This window comes from Dipteris shenzhenensis, chromosome 22 (assembly GCF_047967505.1).
Source record: "Dipteris shenzhenensis isolate YYH24624 ecotype China chromosome 22, Dip_SZ_1.0, whole genome shotgun sequence".
Lineage (NCBI taxonomy): Eukaryota > Viridiplantae > Streptophyta > Polypodiopsida > Gleicheniales > Dipteridaceae > Dipteris > Dipteris shenzhenensis.
The window spans coordinates 50,950,194-50,977,032 of NC_141617.1; the positions used below are offsets into that span (position 1 = coordinate 50,950,194).

At 44.6% G+C, this 26,839-nt stretch overlaps 1 protein-coding gene across 2 annotated transcripts in view; it reads right to left on the reverse strand.

Annotated features, from left to right (window-relative positions):
- Positions 1 to 6,780: 6,780 nt before the first annotated feature.
- LOC147888255 (oxidoreductase, 2OG-Fe(II) oxygenase family protein) overlaps positions 6,781 to 26,839 on the reverse strand; it is a 57,905-nt gene continuing 37,846 nt past the window's right edge. The window contains exons 4-7 of one of the 2 annotated variants that reach the window (XM_087393442.1): positions 20,725 to 20,860; positions 20,385 to 20,451; positions 7,405 to 7,526; positions 6,781 to 7,310 (exon numbers count right to left, since the gene is read on the reverse strand). In XM_087393442.1, the coding sequence (XP_087249568.1) occupies positions 7,177 to 7,310; positions 7,405 to 7,526; positions 20,385 to 20,451; positions 20,725 to 20,860 (459 nt within the window). In that variant the 3' untranslated portion in view covers positions 6,781 to 7,176. Of the gene's footprint in view, positions 7,311 to 7,404; positions 7,543 to 20,384; positions 20,452 to 20,724; positions 20,861 to 26,839 lie in introns of both variants that reach the window. The other variant, XR_015543105.1, reaches the window with a different exon arrangement.

A 26,839-nucleotide genomic window follows, 5' to 3' on the forward strand; every position in this document is an offset into this window, starting at 1 on the left:
TGGCAGCTCTGATACCCGTCAAGGGCATCCTAGCAAGATAGCGGCCAGCAAACAACCACACCTGGCTATTCCTGGCAAACTAAAAGGCTAGCTGCAACAAAGCAATAAGATCTGAAGTTTTGAGGTAGTAGGAAAGCTCCTGGAAAATATTTAACAAATTGAAAGCTCGGGAAATCCTAGGAGAGCAGTCAGCATGGAACAAATCTCCCTGGGCAAGTTCTCTGGCACCCTCCTAGGTGAAAATCAGCAAAGACAACCCTGTAAACTTGCTAAAGGAAAATTGCCAAGTCTAGAGGGCTACTAGAGAAGTTTGCTAACCTTGGAAGCACCCGGATGGCATGGCAGATGAGGAAACCTGAAGGTTTGGTGGAGGTCAGCGGAGCAGCCCAAACAGGTGTAAAACTGAAAACGATTGAGCAGAGGAGTTCTTTGGCAATTTGCAAAATCCTAAAACGGCCTAGAAGGCTACTGCCAATTGCAAATTTGTTGGATTAGCCCTAGGAAAAAACAAAGTAGTGAATCGCCCTATTTGGAAGCAAAAGGAAGCCTGGAAAAGTGCGCAATCATCAGCTTCCTGTCCTGGCAAATTGCAATTTCAACAAACAGTTCACCGAACAATTAGTGCATTGTGATTTCATGTAGCAGCTCCTCGGAGAAGCAATTTTGCATCTCGGACCTACCAGCACTCGTGGGTAATGGCAGATCTGAGAAACTGGCTCCCACAAGGTGTGTGGATAGATGGGAAGCAAGAAAAACGAGACTTGGATCTGAGATGGATCTAAACCAACCCTAGCTTAGCCCCCAATGAAATTGAGCCAAGAATAGCTGCCTTTGCTTGCCGTTCAAGTCGTTGGATTTTTACCCCTCTCTAACCCTCAAATCCTTTGCCTTGGCCCATGGAATTAATTGCACTGAAGCGTCCTTTACAAATTTAATCAGTGTGAGGCCAGGTCAGTCACTGTAAATTCCTAAAAATTATAAATTCATGTCCTCGTGCAGCGGTCTTGGTGGTGGGCTTGCATTGAACATCTCCATTGGGGCTTATACCGATGATCATGGACTTTGGCCTCGCGAGGTTTGTGAGGGTCCAATTCCTAGTTCTGGCAGAATTTGTTCGAATCTTCTTGAGATGGGGATCTTGACTCCTTTGGTACTACTTGGCCTGCTCACTCCCCTTGGTCTGAGCCTCTTCATGCTCACATGGCAGCTATCTCATATGTATATGCCATCCTAATGCAGTTGGAGAGAGGGAGGGAGAGAGAGAGAGAGAGAGAGAGAGAGAGAGAGAGAGAGAGAGAGAGAGAGAGAGAGAGAGAGAGAGAGAGAGAGGGAGAGAGGGAGAGAGAGAGAGGGGGAGAGAGGGGGAGAGAGAGAGAGAGAGAGAGGGGAGAGGGGAGAGGGGAGAGAGCGACATGGAGGGGGAGAGGGAGCGAGAGGGAGGGGGGGAGAGAGAGAGAGAGAGAGAGAGGGGGGGGGGGGAGTTATTATTGCAAAAAAACCATAACAAACACAAAGGGGGAGGGGGCACATCAAAATCATAGGATTGGAAGACATCCCAAAAAAATATGAAGGTGAGGAGTTGAAAATTTTGTAGTACTCCTAGCTTTGATTTTTATTTCTATATTCAATCATCTTAAACATATTGCATCTTGGATTCCTTTTTCAATGCCTAGACTGTCTTTATAGTAATAGGGGCTATGGAGGGTTCTTCTCTCTCACCATCTAGACTAGAGTTATTTCACCAAAATTGACTCAAAAACATATGTTAATCCAAGAATCATAATCACATTTAATAGTCTCCATTGGAGATAAATCTAAAAACAAGAAAACACAAAAGGAACACAAGGCATAGGTCTATAATGAAGTAAATAGAAATCTTCTCTTGTGCTTCTGGTCCAAGCATTGTATTATCCTCCAAAATACTAAATTGTTGAACTCCATGCTTTGTCTTTGCTTTAGCTACTAATTTAGGGATAGGTTTAGGTCCTAGGATAGGAGCCCTTTTGGGCCCCCTCAAGGCTAGAACAGGTGAAGAGAATGGTAGGGGAAGGGCTGCCTTTATAGGCTACCCTGCACCCCTCCCTAGGCTGCCATTTATGGGGCTTAGGGCTGCCTTTATGGGGCCTAGGGTTGGCATTTATGGGGCCAACCGACCAGCCCCAAAAGCCTTATAAATAGGGGGCCTCCAGGCCCTCTTTCCTCATTCACTTCTCCCGACACTTCAGCCTCCTACAACTCCTCCTCAACCCCCTCTGAATAGCCTGACACTCACCCCTAGTGGCCCTCGACCAGCCTCAACCTTTGGCATCAAATCAACCCTTTGGGAAGGTGTTCACGCAGTCATCAAACGGTGAGTCAAGACAATGAATGGAGTAAGGTTTTGGGTCTGTTCCAGCAGCTCTTTTCAGTTATCTTTTAGAGTTTTACACAGCTCACTCTCAGCTCTATATTTCAGTCATCTCTCAGCTCTCTTATAGGATCTATCACTCCTAGCTTTCACTCTCTCACTCATGCAGTAACCCTGCATTCTGGTGGATAGCACAAGCCTCTCCCTTGCCTTGTAGAAGCGTCCTACATCGTTAGTGTGGACAGCATCAAGGTCTCGGTATTGGTCGACGTTGCCTCTCAGGTCTTTGGGTCTGCTATACATGTGCACAATGAGCAATAAACTCTCAAGTTTGAAAATAAGAAGAAACATGAAGCACATGAGGCAACAATCTAAAACATGATGCAAACATCACAGTGTCAAAAGTACATTGCTCCCACTCCTCCAATCTTACATATACTAATCAATGATGGTACCATTGTCTGCTTCTCATTGCGCCCTTAACACTTTTGTTGCAATTAATCTTGTTGCACTAGTAAATAGACAACCCAATTCTCAAGTCTCTTCCAATTGCTTATGTTAAATCATCACCCATCTTGTACATATGTCATGCAAGAACTCCCACTTGAGGTGATAGGGCTCACCACCCTTAATTCCTAGGGCCACTTAAGCAGTACACTTAGTAGACCTAGTATTTCTAAGCTCGACTTCCTATACTAATCATCGAACACTAGGAGACATAGTAAACCTAGGATTTCTAATAGTTAGACTTACGATGATTTGTGTCCTTGGTAAATTAAGGAAACTTAATAAACTTAGGATTTATAAAAGCTAGACTTACGATGATCATCGATTTAGTTCACTAAGCACACTTAGTAATAAATATAGGCTTTTTAAGCTAGTGAAACGCCTTTAGGCCACTTAGGACCGATACTCGCAATGATTACTATCTAGTCTTGTATTTTCTAACCTAAGGCAACCCTTTAAGGGTGAGTTATCTGAATTCATTATTTTCCTATGATCATATAGAAAGAAAATTTGCTCACTTTGAAGCCTATTTTTAAGGAAAGTGGGCCTTTTTGGACATGAGTTGTACACACCTAAAGGTTTTAATTTAAAGAAAAGCCAACTCACTGAGTCACCATACGAGCCAAAAAGCCTATCAAAAGGACTTTACGGCTTGGATAGACTCTTTGAAAGCTTAAGAATGTTCCTTATTAAATACCATCCTAAATCACATATTGACAACTAATCAGGGTGTGACTTTGTCACCAATCACGTATTTGCATCTGTCGAGATGTCTCCCGTGGTGGTGGAGGACGTGGTCTCCTCGATCTTTGGATCCAATGGGCTATGTCAAGAGTGATGCCTTGCCTCGGTCGATCTCCCCTAAGGAGAGCTAAAATAGGTCAAACCTTGATCGTGTGTGCTCTGATCGCCTATCGCGCCCTGTATGGTCTCTGTGCCCTCATCTGATAGTGTTGTGTTGGCTACCTCCACTGATCGATATCTCTCATGTCGACTAGCTCCTCCTCCTTTATCCTAGAGTGCCCTGGGGCTGAGTCAAATGCATAGAAATCCGTGACCTGTCTCTGCTCTCAATCTGCCTCGGTATCCTGTGGTGCGGTGGTCCCATCCTCCTGCTCTCTGATATGTCGTAGTAGTATCTCCCTGTGTCATCGCATCTCCATTAGGTAGAGCCCAATACAAACCTGGTCCTAGAAGTGGATCAGTCATGAGAGTGGGCCAAAGCTATATTCCAGTGGTAGCACCCTCGGATCTCATAGTCGGCTGGGTAGACACACAGAAAGTGCTTCTCTGTCTCGACCGCCCCCAGGGTGCATAACCTGCAAGTCTGCCGCTCTCTGGGTATGCGTGTAGCTCTCCCTATCTCGATCCTCAGCTGATGGGATGAGACTCGCATCTGTTCGATGGCAATCCTCAGTGCATGTGAGACTCCTCTGTCCTCGAGATACTGAGGTCTGATGATGAGCCCGTCTTCTGATACTCTCAGAAAGTGGTCATAGTAGAGTTAGGTCTTGGTGGGGAACTCCTGATCCCCCCCCCCCAAGTGCGAGATATGTGGAGCTGGAGGAGATCTAATCGTATGATGCGATTAATCTCATCTTGTGGGATCGACTCGGGCGATGCATCCATGCTATACTAAAACAGGGGAAGCCGATCCATCTCAATCTCGTGACTAGTAAACCATGCAATGATGAGTGCAAACCATGCTGTACCTGTGCCACTCTCAGATAGTCATATGGAGGACTCTAGTGCCAGTCTTGGAAGTCTCTCACGAGGTGAAAGATGGCATCAACCTGGAGAGGGGTCATGGCAAACTCTGCCTGTATTATCTGATGGGGGACCGAGGGATTACTTCAGATCATCCTAAATGTTACGTCAACAATAGTACCGTGTGACCACAGTATAAGGCGGGAAGCTAGAGGGCTTGGTAGCACTTGCATTAATAGGGCCTAAAGGGCTTGGATCTAGGGTCATGCCTAGGCCTAGGCATTTATGAGTTGGTGCATAAGGAGTCCTAGAGAGGGCTATAAAGAGAGGAGTCCCTTGTGGGACATGTGGCACCAAAGCTGGAGGCCAAGTGGCAAGTGCTGTGAGCAAGGGGGAGGATTCTGGAAGGAGAGGTCCAGATGGAAAGTGGATGAGGAAAGGAACTAAAGGCAGTTCACGAGAGGCATCGGAGGAGCTCAGGGAATTTGTGGTTAGGAAGAAATCAAAGAAGAAGCCCTCTAGGTCTGAGGTCTCGTCACATTGGTATCAAAGCAGGTCGTGATTGATTGAGGAGATTTAAAGACTTCAATTTTCACGAAGATCGTGATTCATGGCTGTCTAGACTGAGTTCAAGGTCACAACTCATATAGCTTTGAAGCTCTCGACTCCCAAGTTCCAATCTTGGGCTTGAGCCTTGAATCATATCTATGCTATGCAGCCACCTCATTAAGGCTATCAGGTTACTATAGCAGCCTGCGAATCGATGCCACAATAAGCTCTACGCAACGCTCAAGATTTAGACCCATCCTCATAACGCGAGCTCATACTCACTGTCATTCCAAGAGATAAGCTGTAATTGTTGCGCACGGATATCTTGGCTGACGATCCTCCAATTTCGCCTGTCCATGGGGATGTGCTCTTAGCCTTACTATTCTCTAAAATCCACAAGCCTCAGCAATGGCGCAGGATGAAGGTTCGCCATGCCACCAACTGCTCATCTGTTTACGTGCCGCGGTCAGTGGATTGGGGAAGCAAACAAGCTTTTGTGAGAGAAAGCATATGTGGAAGAAGCCGTAAGGGAAATCTGCAATTATATTACACAAAGCAGACTTCTATCGTTGCGCAAAAAAATGCATAGAGAAATACACATAGCAACCACGTCATTCAAAGGTCTCCCTACCTTTGAAAAAGCCACCTCACTTTCCTTATTTTATACCCCTCTCTAAAGTCATAAACCCCCGCTCTCTTTTCAAAGTCTTTGCACCCTATCCTTCTTTCCCATCTTCTTAGCCTCACCAAACTCAAAGAAGAAGATCGAGGAACGGGTCGAAAAGTTCAAAGTACTGACATTCAACAAGACCAATATCAATCAAGATTCTATTATGCACAGCTTGACAACATAGAACCATTATACAAAGATAGCTGTAACTAAAGTACAATCACCTAGGCATGAGTTATGCTATCCCTAAGAGCACGGGGTGAATAAAGAAAACCCAATCTTATGTAGTATCACATAATTAATGCATGAAATCTTCACAAACAACAAGACTAATAATAATAATGCTAATACACCTTTTGTCCTAATGCCATTCTTGTGCATTGGGCTTGGCTTATTTGGCTTGCTTTAAGTACAATGGAAAACACACGCAAAGCATTCAAATGCCCATCCCCATTGGGCTTAACCAATTCCACTTAGATGCTTGCTTGTTTAAAATAAGATGTGCATCAAATATGCACATAAGACAGTAAAAACTGTGGTCAAGGAAAAAGTCAGATCCAAGTTCATGTCATGTCATTGATTTGCTCTCATGTAAATATAAAACTTTTAAGCACTAATCGAAGATGGGAAATGTATGCAAGGCTCAACCCACCCCCCCACCCAAAAAGAAAAAGAAAAGAAGAAGAAAGAAAATGTAATCTCCAATACAGCTCTCGTATTGTACTTGAGATATGTTCATGTACACATCTACACGCAGCGAATGCAAAAAGTCTCTAATCCACCTGCACAATAAAAATTAGCGTTGTTTCCCTACGTGCTAGATTCTAATGACCATGAGAAAACTATATTCTAGCATCATAATTAAAGGAAAATATACGAGAGAGAAGGGAATAACATGCTTGGTTAGGTTATAATGCCAGAAATGCAAGAGGATGTTCCCTTATAGCTTAAAGAGAGTTTTTTTTTCAACTCCAAAAAATCTTAATTATTTAAGGCTTCCTTTCAAAAATGCATTCGATTCATTTACAGGTAGAATGACTCAAATGAAAATGGCATCTGCAGCTTGATTGTAATGCTTGCGGCCCCCAGAAAAACATGTTTGTATTTCATGTGAATTAAATAAAGTGAGTTCTTGAGATATCTCCCACTTGATGAAGGGGAACGCCTCACGTATGGCCAAATGGTCCAAATGAGTAGTTTATATCGAGGAAAAGGATCAACAAGGACCACTCACGGTCCAAGCTATAGAACTACCAGGCTAGCAATTCTAGGTGTTCAAATTCACGACTTAACTGACAAGAAATGAGTAACTTCTCCAAGGACAACTAAACATGTAGAAATACATATAGTGGATCCTTCAAGCATCTTCCAATTCTGAACCTCACCAAACTGGACTTCAGAAGACCTGCCGAATATTTAAATTGATTCTTGATGTTCTAATGTAATCTATGAATGGTGCAAAGGATATATCAAAACCATCGAAATCCGGCAGGTCAGACTCATCAGGGTCCACGAATATACGAGGTACACCTGCAGATGTGCACCACATTCATTATCTATACACCAGAAGGTTTTTCACTGAGACTGCGTTGATGAACAAAGGTCAAAAAGTAGCAGAACCAACCATGAAAGCAACCTCTGGCAGGTCCTGCCATCAGCACTACATCTCCACTTCTGAGAAACATTGCAGTTGGATTCTCCTCCCTTGATCTACCACCTAGTAAGAATATGGCCTTGCATCCAAAGCTGCCAAAAACCTCTCCTGAGTCATTGAAATGTTGTCTTATCGTTACAAAAATATCGTTCCGCATAGCATATGAAAAGCTACAAACAAATAGCAGAACAGTTTTTACAAATCACAAAATTATTTAGCACAGCGTCTCAACCCCCCCCCCCCCCCCCCCCCGCGCCCCCGGCCAACAAAAAAAGAGTACAAAGGTGCCCTAAGGCTGACTATTAGTGGAGCACAGGATCAAATCAACAATTTGCTACACCCAATCCTTAAATGTGCAGACAATATTATATGTAACACTTTTGTAAGCAGCTTAGCTACTACTTGCCCATATGTACATATAGCGTACACTCTGGCTATTTTAAAAAGTGACCTCTCTTCAATGCAATCAGAGACAATTGATGAACCACTGTCACTCCCTTGAAATGGCATAAGAGGATGGCTTCTCTGAAATTTTATCTTTATGGAAACGTGTGCATTTCATGCATTTCAATATAATATTTCAAGCCTGTAGTGTTTCGAAGTTTCAGACAGGCCGAAATACATTTTATGCTGTTGCAGGGGAGCCAATTTGCTTGACATTGTCGTGGAAGATGTGTCATCCAATGCTCTAGGCACAATCAATCTTTGATTCCATAGCATCCTCCCTATTGGATCACGATCTGTTTGATCGAACATCTTCGGCTACTAACCATCAATCACGGCATAGTCCACCAAGTTGGCCTAGTCTTCTGATACATATGAGATTAGGGTCATCTCCCTATGTACAAGGCTAGGAATGGAATGAAGCCAAAGTTCAATCATTACGGTGTGAGGATCCTTGAAACACAAGAAGTAGGTTGCTAAAGGAGTCACAAAGAGTGGTCTCTTTAAAGTAAAGGTTTGTGGAGTGGCAGAAGGCCTGATTGTCATCTACAATTCTTAGGTGCTTGTTACATGATGGACAAGCAAGCAAATTAACCATTGTTAAAGGAAGTGTTTGTTAGAACACATTGTGAAGTTTTTCACTCAGCTAAAGACATGGATGAAAAGGAGAAAGGTTGAGCAACCACATTCCCAACAAAGACCTGAGAAGCTTTCTTGATGGTACATGTAGACTTTGGAGGAGTTATAGCATGAACAACAAAAATTCTTGTAGAGTTTATAAATAATAAGTCTTACCTAACCTATGTGATAAAAGATGCACTTCCAATCACCTTCAGCAAACATTTCTAGCTGCCCACCGACTTTCAATGAAGACACAGTCTAATGGAGCTACACCACTCCCTTTTGTTGGTCATATGCCTGGTGGCACCACTGTCCACACATGAGACATTTATATACCTAGATGAATCCAGGAACATTCCCAAACTCATCCTCTAAAAACACAACATAGTGCAGTTTCAATCTCATGATAGTCACTCACAAGGTTGAAAACCATAAACTCCATCATGCATAGTAGGGACTAGCTACTATGACATCCCCACTAACGTCATCAGCGCCCAACAGTGGGTGTAGACCATAGTATAAAAATATGCTCTCACATACAAATCCACACACCCACACATACTTGAGCATCCATTTATACAAAGTCTTCGTACTGAGTTTCTATTGGCACTCCGGAGGTGAAGGGCAGACTCAGCCATGATGAAGGCTAGCACTAAAGGAGAAGGCTAATCAAAAGGTAGTCCAAAATCTCTTCATTCAAGCTACAACTGCTTGTGAAGTCTAAACATTTTCATTTTAGTCATTTTAGTCCACACATGAGACATTTTTTGGTTGAGATTCACATTTCCAATTATTGATCTCTCTTTAATTATGAGGAATGATTCGTTGATAGCTACATTGTTGATGCTCTTGGTCTCCTCCTTGGGCTTCTCTTTACCGTCTACTCTTGGCCTTGGGCTTCTCTTTGCCGTCCCTCTCTCTTGTCCATCCTCCTTTTTTCCACATCTTTACTTCCCTTTGTTCTTGCCCTTTGCTCGCGTATCTTGAACTTTGTCAATTGCTTCACTGCCATCATACATTTTCATCCTTAGCTGTTCTTCCAAAAGGAGTGCCTCAAAGTGCTTAGGCTTCGCTTTTGACCCATGGTCAAAGGTGTCACAAAGCCTTAATAACTCTGGGCAGCTTGCTAGCACTAGCCTTCCAAGATTATTTTTAGTGTCTAGGTTCTCACCCACCAAGGCTAACTAATCTTGGATCACAATAATTAATCTTGTCATGGAATTCTTCACCCACTTCCCCCCCTACAAGCTAAGTTCACAGAGTTGATTTTGAGACCTGGGCTCCTCATGGAATCGTCACCTTGTACCAATCCGCTCATGAGCGCTATCATTAGATGAATTAGCGATATCACATCGTCTTTTGTGGGCTGAGGCATCCATTCACCACCTAAGCTATTGAGCATGGCTTCTTATCATTTGAGGGGCTCACGAGGGAGCATCTATCCTAGGCAGACGTCCAAAGGGTGAGCATTGATTTCTAGATGGATAAGGTGTTTCTACATGGATTTTGGACCAAGGCCTAGAAACAGGCTGGAACCATGCAGCAAAAGGCCTGGGCCAGTGGCAGGCTGCCATGTGTCCAGGTGGGACAGGAAAAGCCAGCAGACAGAGTCGGGTATATAGACCCAAAGGTTGGCTGGCTGGGTCAGCTATTCAGGCTGACTGGTCAGACTATTTTGGAGGTCCATTGGGGCCTATAAAAAGGAAGCCTTCAGGGCTCATTCACTATCCATTTGGTTAGTGACTTTTGGGAGCACAACAGCCTGGTTCAAGGTGCCATCCAGGAGGATACAAGGCAGCAAGGGAGCTGGTTGTTTGCAGGAACAAGGAGCTCACGAGTCTTGACTATTGGCTGTCCTCAAGAGAAGCAAGGAAGACAGGATCACAGACGAAGCTTGTGCCTTAGATTGGGCTGCATTCAATGTTGGGGAGTGGTGGGAGAGAGGAGATGCATCATATGCACCTCTCCTACATCAAAGGCAATCAGCCCTACATCATAGGGGCTTCCTAAATCATTGGCACCTCCTTAAGAGGGCACCTTCTACTACATCATCACTTGTGTCATGGTCCTAGATAGTACTAAGTGTGCTTTAGTACTAAGTGTGCTTCGCTACACAAACACACACACACGTGACTGCTACTAGATGCACACATGCACCTTAGAGCAAGCCCTTGATCACAAATATCCCAACATTACCCCCCCCCCCCCCCGTTCTTCAAGGGTTTGCCTCATGCTACATCAAGGATACATAGTTTCACATGCCATCTCACAGTGGCCAAGGATAAGTCTATGGCTAGGATCTCATGCTAGCAGGGGTGCCCAAGAGTCAAGGTTTACAACAATGGGATAAAGCCCCCCCCCAAATGGTTCTCTCTGTTGCATGTTCAAGGATTAATCTTAGGCCTTTGTGTTGGAGATATCATAGCCAAAGAGTGTGTTGGTGTGTAGTACTAGGTGATCTAGTACTAGTCTATGTGTGTGAGTCATGTGTGAGTGCCACATGTCATCATGGGACTTATCCCATATGCACTAGGTGCTAGTGTGAGAGTGTGTAGCCTATGTAAAGGCTTGTACTTCACTTGTCATGATATACTTGATGAATGAATGAAAGCCTTCTTCATGTCTTCATTTGAGCATTATTTCCTCACACCCTAACTCTCTCTCTCTCTCTCTCTCTCTCTCTCTCTCTCCCTTCACCATGTTTCTAACATGGTATCAGAGCCACCTTCCATAGCTGCCACATCACCCTTTCTCTAACCCTAATTCATCACCCTTGCCCTAATCCTAATTCTACTTAGCCGCCTCTCCTATGCAGCCTGCTCATTTCCACCTCTAGCTCTCTCCTTCCCTAAGCCATTTGCTTCCATTTCTGCCTGTCCACAGCTCGCCTCCATTGCCGCCCTCGGGCGCTGCTTCACGGCCTTTATAGCTTGCTGGTCGGCAGTTCTTGCAAGAGGCACGTGCACGTGTGGTTCGTAAGGCTGTTTTGGAGCTCTTCATCACCGAATCTAGGGTTTCTAAGCTGCTGCAGCAGAGCCGACCATTTGTGCACATCGCTTGTAGAAGTTTGAGGTCATTGAAGGCATTTCCGAGTGTTTCTGAGCTACTGCTGCATAGCCGTCTTCAACAGAGGCATTTCGGGGCTGTTTCTGGCCTTCCAGCACATCTACATCAGCCAATTCTCTGCTTGAAGACCTGCTGCAGCACCTCGGTGTACCTTGAACAGCCGCCTTTGCATTTTGGAGCTGTCTTGCTGAGCGGCTAAGCGGCTTTACAAATTTTGAGACCTGCCTTCACACTTGGAGCATCTACAGCTACCGCTTTGTTGATTTCGGACCTGCTGTTGTGCTTTGGAATACCTACACTTCTGCTCCAGCACTTCGAACAGTTATAACGACCTCAACAGCTCCTCTTCTGGTTCAGTTCTACATCTCGGTGCATATTTCTGCTGTGTTTTCATTAGGATTTGCATTTTAGAGCCTCCGAGGTCATCAACCAGCTGCTGGAAACGTTTATTCATGCATTTCTTCAACCACCTCGCATTTGTGAAGACTGTTGATCCATTTCAGAGCCTTAGACCAGCCCCTCTACTTGCTGGTTATTCATTTCAGCTTGCTGGCTCTTCATTTGCTGCTGTGAAATCTATTACCTTAGTCTAACACGATGGAGCCTCGTCCTTCTGGTGAAGACTCATCAACTCTACTTCCAGCTAGGGATGAACAGCATGAATTGGCGCTTATTGGTGTGAGGTTGGTCAACAACTTGCTTCATCAACTTGACCTCATTACTTCAGCTAAGGAGAGCCTGGACAAGCTCAAGAATATTTATGCTACATCTACTGAACTCGATTCCTCTTTGAGGAGGTAGATGATGCTTAGCTTTATGTGTGTTTGTGTTGAGTCAAATAAAGGTTCTTAGCCTTGAGTTGTCGCTCTAAATTGAATGTATTTGGGGCGCTCTGGACTCTGATGTGTCTCTGTATAAAAGACTATGTCGTGGCCTGTATAGGATTCCGAGAAGTACCTTGGTTCTGACCATAAGGTACCATTATAGTTTCAAATGGTGTAGGACAGGGTCTCGGATATCTGAGTCTCATACACCCCGCTTCCCTATGTAGGGGAGGGGACAGGTGCCCTACCGGGGCCTGTAAGAAGTCGTCCCTCTCGTACCACTGTCCACTTTCCCTCCTTCCGGACTTGATCCCGCTGCTACAGCAAAGAGCGCCTCTCCTCAACATGTAGAGGCATGAGGTCCTCATCCATAGAGATCGTTGGCTGATCTCGAAGGACTGACCTATGTCGTAGAGCTGAAAGTCGTGCCTGAGTGTCATGAAACCGTATGATCAGGGGTTGCTCTTGGTTGGGATCTCTCCCCACCCGCCATGCTTGATCTATCCTGTGCTCAGCCACACCTAGGGTAGCGGCCACGAATGCAGTCGCATCTACCATTGGTGTAGCCTCAATGTGTGGGATTCTGCATACTCTGATGTTGAGAACCTTACTGGCTCTCTGCTGTTGCTCCATGAGGGTAGCCGAAACGGTCGGGTTTCCGTTTGGCTACGTCAACGCATATGGAAGTCTCCTCAATAGCAGATTGCATGCTCGCAATATGTGCCTCGACCACCGGGGTACTCCTTGCGACAGTGTGTATGGCTGTGACCTCCTGTCGGAGCTATATGATATCCTGTCTGAGTCCCTGAATAAGACCCGCTTGCTCTAATGCTCAAATGAAGACATGAAGAAGGCTTTCATTCATTCATCAAGTATATCACGACAAGTGAAGTACGAGCCTTTATATAGGCTACACATTCACACACTAGCACCAAGTGCATATGGGATAAGTCCCATGATGACATGTGGCACTCACACATGACTCACACACATAGACTAGTACTAGATCACCTAATACTACACACCAACACACTCTTTGGCTATGATATCTTCAACACCTCCCTTCAGAGCAAAGAGTGTGAGACCCAATACGCAAAGAGTAGACCGATCCCCCCTCCACCGCAATACTGCAAAGAGCAAGTCCAACTATCCAACACCTCCCGTGTGATAGTGACTTCTCAATCAGCTTGCGACCGGCAAGGGCAAACCATCACTCGTCATCCCCCCTTACTCTGAGCTGGGTGGTCAATACCATCAACCAAAGTAAAAGACAATGCATTCATTTTTGGGGGACAACTCAAGGCAGAGTACCTCTTATTGACTCTCTTCCAATAGTCAACAGATATACATGGGAGTCTGCCTACAGAGATGAGACGAGGATACAGGAGGAGTTCAAGTTCAGGTGGAGTTGCAGTCCTTTTCAGATCCACACTTCGGGGGACCATTTCAATAGAGCGGAGAGATACACATTCCAGATTTCTTTGGATCTAGATTCAACACATGGACAACCGGGATTTGTTTGTCACAATTTGCTACTTTCCCCCTGAGACCTCCCACTTTGCTGGGATCCCCTGTCTTCACATCTCGCATTACTGACTTCACTGTAGCACCTCTCTTCCCAGGGGCTGATCATACATACCTTTTCTTTAGCATCTCCACCTCCCTTCGCACAACACCTTCCACCCCACTCAGTGCTTACTCCACCTACCACGATATACGCTTTGATCGGGATCACTCACCTTCTTACTCTGGCCGTCTGTACATACTTCTCGCTTATATCGACTTCATACCCCTTTTGGAGGATCGTGCTGCCCTTGTCATCTGCTCACTACACAAGGCTGCCATTCACGCTTTCCCCCACACCACCCTGTTGGAAAGGTCACCTCCCCATCTGTAAGCCCCCATATGAGGAGAGCATGGGGGAGGGAGACCTAGGGCAGTACCCAACAGAAAAAGAAAGAAAGGGGCTGCCACATAGACAGCATCATGGCTGGCATGTGGGCAGCACATCTAGAACTATTATGGGCAGGACAGAGGGCCAGGAAAGTGTGGAAGGATCGCAGATCTGTACGGATTACAGATGCCTGCTGTACGGCTGGTTTCAGGGTCACATACGGAGCTCAGGCAGGAGCCCTAGAGCTGGAACAAGCCCGGAGCAGAGGCAAGACAGTCTGGGACAGATTGCGATGGATCTAGACAGGAGGCGCACTGTCTGCAGTAGGTTTTGGGGGGGGCTGGACCCTGTATTTATAGGGCATCTGCCCTTGAAAGGTGGGCCAAGAGCCCTTGTAATGTGTGCCCCAAAAGGGCAGCCCACAGTCCCATAAATAGGGAGCTGTGGGTCGGTCAGGGGCAGGTGGCTGAACCGACCAGCAGTCGGCCCTTTCTAGGGCTGCTGGGTCGGTTGGCTGGCCAGGCCCTTGAAGGCTATATAAGGAGGCCAGTCAGGCCTCATTTCAACATCACTTGCAGCAGCAAATCCAGAGCAGAAAGGAGCAGCAGGTAGCCACCCTCTGGACCTACATTCAGGAGGATAGAGAGGTGCTAGCAGGGCTGCAGACTTAGCCAGGAAGCTGCCCACCTAGGCTGGTTTCCAGACAGCAAGGTGGAGAGGATCATCCTAGACGGAAAGTCTACTCACGCTCGAGGTGGAGCACGCGGACTCTAGTCTAGAGAAAGCCAGCAGATAGGAGAAGGACTTTGTGGTAAGATCAGAGGACCACACCATTGGTGGGACTCTGGATCTGTCTATTTTGTATTGTGTCCATATTTGTGGACGGAAATATATTATTTGGTGGTTTCTCTATCTAGTTTGGTTCATTGTCTATTGATGAGTCTGCACACCTATTGAATGCACATAAGTAAAGAAGTTTGTGATTCCACACCCACACCGCACACTGTGTGAGCTCCTGGGCATTATTTCCGATGCGTGTACCCTCTGTTGGGTCATTTCTAACACACCCGCCCACCACCCCTTGGAACCGTACCCTGTAATAGTTGGTACGATGATGAGTGTAAGGCTTTACGTTGTCAACTCAAATTCAAAACCAAAAACAGTCTTTCGAGCGCACCAGACACGCTACGTGAATATCGTAGACCGGTACGGAGGAAGAAACTAGACTTATGACATCCCAAATCAGCCAGTCCCTAACCTCTCACACATGCCTCGTCCCACATCCTGCACCCTCTTCACTAGAGGAGGGGTAAAGGATGCCGTAATGAAACTTCATAATGGCCGAGCGAAGAATCATGAGGGGCTATACACACTGAGTTCATTGCATATGGGATTAACCTCCTACCCCCGATCTTAGCAAAGCTTTTTAATAAAGCTGTTTGTTGGGGATTTCCACACTTGGACCATTAACACTATCTCACCCATCCACAAGGCAAGGGATCCCATGAGCCCGGAGAACTATAGGACCATTATGATTGGACATGTCATGTCCAAGATTTATGCATCAGTACTTGACTCCGAGGTTAGCAGACTTGCAGAGTATCGAGGACTTAGAGCAACAAGACATGCCGAATTCCGGCGTGATCATGGAACCATGGACCACATTCTCACGCTCAGATGTATCATCGAGGAGGCGAGGTCACGAAAGTAGAGGGTTTATTGTTGCTTTGTGGATTTCTACAAGGCATTTGACACGATTCCGAGAGCCCACCTCATACGACACCTACAGGACTTGGGTTATGACTAGAAGATCATTTGGGCTGTCATGGCACTTTACGAGAGAGTTTCAGGCAGAGTTCGAGCAAGACCCGGATGGACAGACAAGATCATGAGCACCATCGAGGTCAAACAAGGGTGTCCTTTGTCGCCTACCTTGTTTGGCCTCTACATTGATGAGCTTGAGACAGTGATGCAGATATAGGGGGATGTAGGTTGCTCTCTTGCGGGCACGCTAATCCAGATTTTGCTCTATACAGATGACGTGGCTCTCTTGTCTTTCTCAACAGAGGGGCTTCAGAGACACCTAGACGCACTACAGTCCTTTTGTGAGTCTTATGATTTGAAGGTCAAGCTGGGTAAAACCAAGGTCATAATCTTCAATACATCTCCAGCCATCATGTGTCAAGAGCAATTCACATTTGCGGGGTCATCTGTTGAGATAGTTTCATCATACACTTATCTTGGGTTATCTTCTCCGGACCCAGCTTCACTATGAGACACGCAATGCATGCACGCTTGAGTAGAGGGTATGCTTCATTGGCCAGACTAGAGAGGCAGTGCTTCCGCTCACACTTTCAAGATCCACGTACCAAGGGGTTGCTTTTTGACTCCTTGGTACGACCAGCGGGGATGTACGGCAGCCCTTGTTGGGGGCCAGACTTGTCGGTATAGAGTGGGACCGTGTGGAGCGGCTACAGGTTCTCATGTTATCACGGATGATTCGTGGTAAGTCATCCGTTCCTCACCAGATCATTCAGGCCGAGTTTGGGTCACCCCCTTTATAGCTAGATGCTGCATTTCAGGTCATCATGTATCTGTACCGAGTTAGGGAATATGGAGATTATACCTCGGGGCATAGCAGGCTACCATGGATAGCTCTATCCTCTTCTATGGCACTTGCAACAGGAGGAGACCAGAGGTGCTAGTATGCACATACAGAGAGATGGTTTGAGCAATTGGGGCTCCACATGGATAGACTACCTCCCTTCCAATACAGCATGGATGCTCCGTTTTCTCCCCTCTTATCACACTAGGTCAACCAGGTTATCCGTGAGGATCTACTACAGCTACACACATTTTGGACCTGGTTGAAACTGAGTGAACTCCCAGTGAATCTTAGCTTCTACAGAGATCACTTCTTACATATCACAGCGGAGGGTTTCATTGACCCACCTGGATACACGCAGATTCACCTACCCCATTCGCTAAGGATCTCTCTTGGGCAGTTCCGAGTCTCTTCACACAGGTTTCGCATCAAGAGCAGCAGAGCAAAGCGACTACCCAGGGAGAGGCGCATATGCACACTATGTGACATGCAGGAGGTTGAGACAGAGGAGCATTTCATCTTCAAGTGTCCTGTGTGCTATGAGATCCGAGGGCGTTTCCACTGCCTCTTCAGCGATAGTTATGGGATTTTGGCCTGTTTCCTCTCCTACCCAGACCAGCGGTGTCTGGCAGGTTTCATTCATGAGGAGGCACTTAGACACCATGAGAGGATACTCCAAGCACGGAGACAGGAGCAGACTTCTTCCTCGGCTGATCCCTCTCAAAGCTCTATCACGGAGTTCTTTCAGCTAGATCACATGGACCCCCACAAGACGAGGCCTCGACATGACCATGACCCGGAATCTGTGACCCGACACCTCAGACAGAGGGTCGACACACAGATCACACTTGGGGACATCCCCTCCTTGTTCAGAGTCGGAGCCCGACCGATGGGAGTCATAGTAGCCCTGGTCAGACGCAGAACTACGACCAGGAGATGTGCCAGGACCGCACCTCTGAGTGGCCGACAACACTCTATTGCCAACTTCATGTCTCCACTGCCTCATCCATCCTGATATCTTGCTGCTACCGATGATGATGATATTGATGACGATGCTGAGATTGATATATAGTCGACCATCGACCTGACTATGTTGTACTTAGGACTTAGGACTGCCATTTTGCATTTTTGCATTTTGCATTGGTATGGATGTTCGTTTAGTAGCTCCACTACCACAGCTTGTTGTATCAGGATTTTCACAGTCTCATAGGCCCATCGGTCTTCCGAAGACTTTAATAAACTTTCTTTCTTTCTTTCCACAATGCTTGCATGCTTTGTACTTCCCTTCTCCTTTCCTTTGGTAGTGGTGGATTCACCCTCTTGTGGTGACTAATTCCCTGGCTTGACTAAAACCCACAAATTCTCCTTCATAAGCACAAATCTAATTTTCATTTGCCAAGTATAGAAGCCTTGACGTAGTGTAAAAACAGAGAAAAGTGGAGACCTCAATTCAAACACCCTGAAGAAAATTTGAGAGGGCTTTTGAAGCCAAAGTGAAGCTTGTATACCAGCCCACAGTCACCAGCAAAGACAAGCACAAAATGGCGGAATGTCATCAGAAGAGCTTAAGCAAGCCCAACTGGTTTTTTGTTGATTTCTCCTCATCCACTAGAGCATTAGTGCTCAGAATTCATCAGTATCTTCCTCAAAGGGTCGCCTAACAGCAGCTAGGAGGGCTGGGCGAAATTACTCTCCGGCAGAGAGAATTTGACGTGAGGTCACTAGATAGAGTACATCTCAGCACGAGCAGCAGAGATGATTTCTCTAATTCCTCTGAGCCAGAGGTGCGTCCTATCACGGGGAAACTACAGTTGGCTCATGAATGGTGTAGAAACAAAGGAGAAAAAGCTTAAGCAAAAATCGGGACAGAACAGGGAAGAAATATGAAGAAGGAGAGAGATGGGAAGAAGATGATGATATGGCAACTAGGGGGGCTAAAGGGTTTTCTAGAACCTAGAGCTTTGATACCACATGTTGGGGAGTGGTGGGAGAGAGGAGATGCATCATGACAAGAGTTGAGAACACAAGAAGAATTCAAAAGTGTGTTCTATTGATTGTGAGAGAGAAGCCTCTCATTTATAGAGTGGGAGAGAGGGTGTTCTAGATGATAGGCACCTCTCCTACATCAAAGGCAATCAGCCCTATATCATAGGGACTTCCTAAATCATTGGCACCTCCTAAAGAGAGCGCCTTCTACTGCATCATCACCTGTGTCATGGTCCTAGATAGTACTAAGTGTGCTTCACTATACACACACACACACACAAAACATGTGACTGCTACTAGATGCACACATGCACCTTAGAGCAAGACCTTGATCACAAATATCCCAACATTCAAAGCAGCAAGGAGGTTAAGGTTCCATATAAAGTACTGCCTTGAAAGGGGCTATCCAAGTGGATCAGTCGGAAGATGTGATTGCAGGGCATGCTTATGAGGCCAAGTCAAACTCTAGGAGAGCACGAATGCAAGTACTTTGAAAATGCCGCAGAGTTAGTTTTGTGTGTTCAGGGCTCCATATCTAGTCAGCACTCTCCTGTAGAGGGTGGCACAGTGAACATAGCTTTCTGTATTGTGTCCACATTGGATGAAAATATGTATTGTTGGTTCTATATCTTTCTTATGGGCATTGTCTAGTTACTGTCTACACATCTACGCAAAGTACACATTGAGGAAAGAAGTTTGAGATTTGAGTATACCACTGTGTGAGTTCCTAGGCTCTATCATTGTACTCTAAGGTTAGTCTTCCGCTGTGCATACCCTATGTTGTGTTCTCTAACAAAGTGGAAGGTCTACTCAAGAGCATATCATCAACATATAAAATCAGAATTAGTAAACGCTTGTGGACATAGAGAGTGCTCTTCATAGGGCTTTTCTGAAAACCAAGGTTGATAAGATGAGTACGAATGTTGGCACACCACAGTGTCATTTTTTTGAAAGTGACTTCCCATGGTAGGGTACCCATGGGGACTTGGCTTTCACTAGCGATTCCCAACCACGATTGCGCTGAAGAAAAATGGCAAGTTGAGAGTGTGTATTGAATATCTCATGGCTAGAGCCTTCATGCATGTTTTTGGAGTGATCTAGGACCTTCTCCAAATGCCAAGAGAGCATACAGGATGCTTTGGCCCCATTCTACATTGCGATACTTGTCACAATTGTATTCGTTTTCTTTCCCAAGTTCTAGATGATCATTGCCAAGGTTTGTGCAACAAGGGCATCTGTTTTCATGTGATTATGTTAACCTTATATTGCAATGGTCTACAGGCTACATCTTTCTACGTGCAAGATTATTTTTACATGATAAAAATAAAAATTTTCAGGAAAATTGGTCTTCATTGCCATCAAGCAACACAGCGCTTAATCTGTGAGCTCCTATTGCTTCCAATAAGAGACCACCAGACTTTGGTTTTTGTTTTCATTCAGGCAAAGGACACATATATACAAAGAAAAAGCTTAACCATTTTGCCATATAGGGATCCACGATCACACATACCTGATGCTAACAATGGGCTTGCTCCAATCAGCTTCCATATCATCGAGATGACCTCCCAACATGTCATCTTTTGATGAAGGAAGCTCATTCAAGATATCAAATAAAGGTTAGAAAGCACGCTCAATTACTGCATGATAGCAACTTAGCAGCCGTGAGAAGCATAGATGTATGTAAATATAATCCTAGAGATGGACTAAATATAACTTAACACTAAATGTTGCAGGTTGCCAGAGTAAAGAATGCGTCAAACAATGATGATCATCCAAGCAAATCCTTCTCAAGGCAAGGTATATTGAACATACACACAGAAGATTATATATTTCATAAAAATATCGCTCACCGCATCTGAAATAATTGACAATGGCAGCCTCAGCATGAAAGTCTGCCCCGTTCATAGCAGGTTTTGCCAGCTTACTGGCAAATTCAGAGAGCCTTGGTGGAATCTTTCTGTAAGGTAAAGATATGTCATAAGCACGCTGCAAGAAAAAGTCATGTCAGAGTTATAAACAATAGCAAGAAATCTTACACGATCTTAATACTGACAGAAAATTAGGCCAACGAAAACAGACGTAGTTTAAATCTCTCTCCTAAAAAAGATAAAAGGGAACGCTTTTAACAATCTCAATTTCTATAGAGCAGAAGATTGCCAAAAATTACAGTGCCTCATTTCTAAATTATCCCTTTACTCATAAGACTAGAATATATCCAATAATTAATTTTTTTGACAAAAAATAATGAAAAATAATGCTGCCTCCTCAAAACTCACTCATGCTTTGTCTAATCATATGGGTAAGTCAAACATTTTATGGGAACCCTTTCAATCTACCATAGCTGTGACTTTCCCATGATTTTGAATGGGATACATGTATTAAATCTAAGGACTTTAAAAACCAAATGTTAAATCCCATCAAACAAAGCCACCTTGGGTCAAATTGGGTTAAGCTAGCCTTGGCCCTCATTCAAACTTGGTCAAACCTGGTCAATCTGCACATCCTCATGCTTTTCGAGCCCTTGGAAGCCTTCTATAAAAGCAAAATGCCCCGACAAGTTTTGGTATAGCTTAAAACCACTGCCTTAGGTATAAGGGGACCCAACTACTTATTAAGACCCAACTACTTATTAAGCACACGTTAGTAGAGCTAAGACTCACCCACGCCCATATTTGGTTATTTTTGGAAGACTAATGGATACACAAGAGGCCCCATGAAATCATGCACTCACCACACATGAAGAACAAGGTTAGCCCACAGCTAAGAAGCCAACTAAAGTAATGTCTCATGCAATTTAACCCTTGTCATAACCAAATCTCTATGGGTTAGTGATCTATGTCCTCACAAGTAAAGAAAATGGCTCTGAAGCACAAGGGCGGCTAACTCGTCTATGCAACATCTTGTGGTGACCCCATATGTATCTGTGTCCTCAAAGGAAAAGGTTCTAGAGCACAAGTATGACTAACCCTTGTCGTAGCCACATGTGTGTTGGTTAGTGATCTGTGTCCTCACATGTGAAGAAGAAGGATCTTAGAACAAGGACAAGGTAATACCCTTAGGTATAATAATAAAGGTGGACTTGACATGTGCTTGGAAAACATTGATGAATCAGCTCAGAATTAAGCTAACCCATACCATGAATTTCCAATGCCTCATAATTAAGGCCAGCATGCACCAACAAGAACAAGAGCCAAACATCCTTGGGGATGCAAGATAGTCGAGCAACGTGGGAGATGCCCCACATAGAATGATTCACTTGCCAATATCAGATGGTATCATTATGGATGAAAGATGACCTCAACGAAGCTTTACAAAACCAAGCATCTATTTCAATTTTTAAGCATTGGAGATGCCCAATAAAAATACTTAAAAGTGTCTAACACCTTGTTGAAGGCCAAGTCATTAAAACATTGTGTACTCTTGCAAAAAAGAATACAGTGAAAGGTAGAATAAGGACCAAGGGCCAGGGATAATGACCTCGGTAAGAATCCCAATGATTGTTTGATAGTAAAAGGACCTTCAAACGAACCAACATACCCTTCACATAAAAATTTACCCCAATCCTTTATAAAAAAGGTCCAATGAAAACAATATCTATCATCTTCCAGTGTAACTACGTGTCTCTGATCTGAATCGTAATTGGACTCTCTTCTTCTTTTGATCCGCCGCCTTCTTCCTACAATCCTTCGCAAGATGTCGTAAATGTCGTGGCACATCACATTAGAAGCACTTCCTCTTGCTCTTCCATTTCTTCTTGTTCTCGCCTTCAGAAGCATCCCCATGGTCTCAAACTTTCCTTCCTTGGGCATGCTGTTGTTAGGTTTACCCTTACCTTTAGTCTTATCTTTGGTATAGAGGGCTTTATCCCCTTCGCTCAAACCATTGAATTTCCACTCCCCAGCCTCCTCCTATAGTAGCAGCAAAGGCATCAGCTCCTCGCATGTCACCAGTGTTGTCCTCTTCCCTGCAATCATCATAGTGACGAAAATCTTATAGCTCTTGAAAAGCATACCAAGCAAAAGCCTAGCCATCCTTGACGAATTCGTTGTTTGACAAACTGGTACTAGCTAATCCCATACAACCTTCATTTTGCTCACGTACTCTTGTACCGTATCTCCCTCATCCATGCTCATGCAAAATAGCTCCGTCTCGAGGTCTAAAATCATCGCATCATCATTGATCTCGTACATGTCCTTTAGAGTAGTCCACGCAGCAAATGAAGTGGTCACAAGCTGTATGTGAGGGAGCCCTGAGTCAGCCGGTGTGCCAATGATAATGGCTAGGGCCTCTGCATCACGCGCAACCCAACTCTGCACAGCTACCGGATCCACTGGTGCCACAACCATAGCTACAGTCGAAGTTGGAAGAAGTCCTAGAAGCCTATGGAATCAATTCTACTCCAATAGCACTGCTCTTACCACAAGATGGCTTCTGACCTTCATCTTCCATAATGGATAGTTGGTCCCATCCAATTTGGCCGTTTTCCCCAAAGTAAGGGATTAAGAACCACGACAATGAACTTGAAAGAGAAATGGAATGGCATACACTTGACTGAACCCAATCCGTCCTTAGGGGCACCATCCTTCAGTTGCAGAAGCCTTCAGTTGCCAAGGTCCTCGCCTACGAGCTCAACCACTTGTGAATCTCTGTTCAGGGCTCTGATACCATGTTGGAAATCCATCTAACAGAAAGTATGCAGTGGAAGCTTCTCAAAGAACAGAGACAGATAGATAGAGCCCAGGCATTCACACAATGGTGTAGTTAATTTCAATCCAACTTTTATCTCCTTCATGTGTACTACCATACATGTGCAAGCAAGTAAATAGACAGTGCTCATGAGAGAGATGTAGAACCAGCAATAAATATTTCTGTCCAAGAGATGGACACGATACAAAAGACAAGTCCAAAGTACCACCAAAACGTGGACCCCTATACTTACAAAATATGCTGTTCTCCTACCTCCATGGCACTTCCAAAACACTTCCCCTCCCGAACAGCCAAACACAAGGCAGTGTATGCTGTGAAGACTTGACCTCCTTGCTGCCCTGATGTGCAACCAATGCTGAGGCAGAAGCTCACTCTGACTTCCGTCCACCTTGCTGCCTTGGAAGACAGCCAAGAAGTGAAGGCCCACGAGCTATTTGAACCTCACTGGAGTAACCTCCCTTGCTGCACGTATGTGTTCCTCTAGAGGACCTTGAGGCAGTCTCCAATCTGCTCACAATGTGGATAATATGAGTGAGCCCAAGGGCCCCCAAAATCGACCAACCAGAAAAGCTGACCTCTCAACCTGTGGGGCCAACCTGATGGTCTATGGGCACAGCCCCACATGCAGCCCCGCCAGGCCATGTAGCAATCTGCCAGTGGCCCAGGCTCTTTCCAGCCCCAGACAGGGTTCTAACCAGGCCAAAACCAGGAAACCCAGATCTTCCGCCTAGCAGACACGCCTACTCCTCGACCTCCTGAGGCAGGACCTCTGCCCGCATATCCAGCCTGCTGCAGCCTTCCATACAGCCACCTTGCTGAGGCGCCCTACTGTCCATACAGTCTCTGCAGTCTTATACATTATCGTTGACAATCGTCTGCTGAATTATAAATTTGATGAATGACTGGCTATTGATCATTTATGGTCTTTACATTATTGTTCAGTGGTACTTGTCTTTACTATTGTTGACAATTGTTTGTTGAATGATAAATCTAATGTCTGGCTGGCCGCCACTGATCATTAAAGTCTTTACATTATAGTTCACTGTTTATGTAATTAGTTCACATTTACTCACGAGACATGTTTTTTGGATTTCCTGTTAGATAATGGATTTCATGGGCCACAGCCATTGAGATTTGTGAGCTCTAGAGTCAAATAGAAAAGAAAATTTGAGAATACATATCTCATACTTTAATTCTTTGTATGCCATTGTCAAGGGCAGATGTTTAGCATCATTTGAACATACCATATGTACGTGGGACATATTATACAATTTTTGGCACTAGAGAGTACAACCCCGCGTTTCAAAACTTTTACTTTTTTTAAAAAACGTTTCAAAAAGTTTTGAAATGTTTCACAATACTACATTTCGAAACGTTTCTGGTGACTGTGCCCGCTAATTGCCTATAAAAAATTAAATGTACATCCAACACATCACATCAACATCGAATTCAATCCTAGCTCCTTGAAAATGAAATTTAATTTGCTATCCAACACATCACATCAACATCGAATTCAATCCTAGCTCCTTGAAAATGAAATTTAATTTGCTATCATCCTATAGGTAAAATTTCCTAGAAAACCTTTAGCATACCTTGTCTAGCCAACTGAGCTACCATTAGTGTGCTGCATACTTCCATACCAAAAAATCATTCAATTGCCCCAAATCTGCCATCTCAAACTCATTGCATAGTGCTAATTTGAGTATCTTAATGATGAGATCATCCACACAGAAAATGACAAGTATGAAGCTCTAATCTTTTTGTAAAACAAAGAGATTTTGCCTTTTTCATATGAAATGTCTAAAAGAAGCCATCTATCTTGGTTGCTAAAAACCGTCTGCAAAACGTAGCAAATGTGTGTCCGATTGAACGCTCAATTCAAAGATTATAGAATTGCAAAAAAAAATATTATGCCAAATCATCCCTCCAATGAGGAAAGAGTGCCCTCATGAGAGAATTTGTTCCTACAGTGATGCCTACATGCAAAATGTGACATGTGAGGCGTACACATTGTTGGAAATATTATCATATTTAAGGCAGTGACTAATATATTAGTTAATTAGGAGGGTTAGGGGCACTTTTTCCTTCTAGGTTTTTTTCCCCTACCAACTGTTAGCGGTTGAGTTAATAGTACAATAAGTTTTGAATCATTCTAGGGTTATAGGGTTTATGATGTTGATAGCCCTCTTGTAAGTTGTATCTCATTCTTGAAATCTCAATTCAGCTCAGTTCCATGTTTTTTAGCTTTCCCCATCTCCACACTTTAACATTTGGTATCCAAGCAAGTAGGCTGCCCCTTGCTCCCACGCACCTCCCCTCACCTCCCGTGTCCTTCGGACAATTTCTGTCACAAAGAACTCAAATTTAGCCGCAAAAAAGTTGCTGTCCAAGCTCGTTTCTGTCTCAGCCACCCTTACTTCGGATCAGAATACCTTCAAGAGCTTTTTTGTCCACAGCTCGGCGACACACCCTACAGCAAAAGCACCATTTTTTGGGAGCTGATTTCAAGCTACTTGGTGGCTTCTCAACTGAGTTTTTTGGAATTTTCTGCTGCACCACCTGTACCTTTGTTGGCTGCCCCTGTTTTAGCCCTCCAAGAGCTGCCCTTGACCTAGGCGACCATCATTTGGTGAAATCTCTGCTGCAGCAGCTGATATCCAAATGGGCTCCAATGTTTTTATGCTCATTTTCAGGAGGTGTTTTACTGATTTTTTAGGCGCCCTTGAGCTGGAGCAGTTTTCCCACTGGCTGCTAGTGTTTTTCTCTTCATACGCTCCGTTTTGAACTCGATTTTGCGTGCGGACTGTTTTTAACTAAGTCAACCTCAGTTCAAGATGATCACATAGGTTCAGTCGAGAAAACAGTCTCAAATCAGTGATTCTCCCACCTTGGTGGAATTGTGCTGCCTTCAGAATAGAGATTTTCTGATTTGATTTAGTGACATTTGATTCACTTTTTGAGGTGTTTTGTTTGAGCCACGCATTGTCTGGGGCAGATTTGATTCCCTTTGGTACTGTTCTAACAGTCCATTTATCAGTTCAGAACTGAGGTTTTCAGGCTGCATTTGCCTAGCCAAGTATTGGCTTGTGAAACAGTGTTGCCTTGGAGGAGTTGTAGTATAATTCACAGCACATGAAATTTGGGACTATTTTTGCATTCATCTTAGAAGATGGCTCATAATCAGAATCAAAATCTGGAGACAGTTTAAGAGTTTGGCCTAGTAGGATACATTGGATTCCACCAATTTTTGCCCTGTGC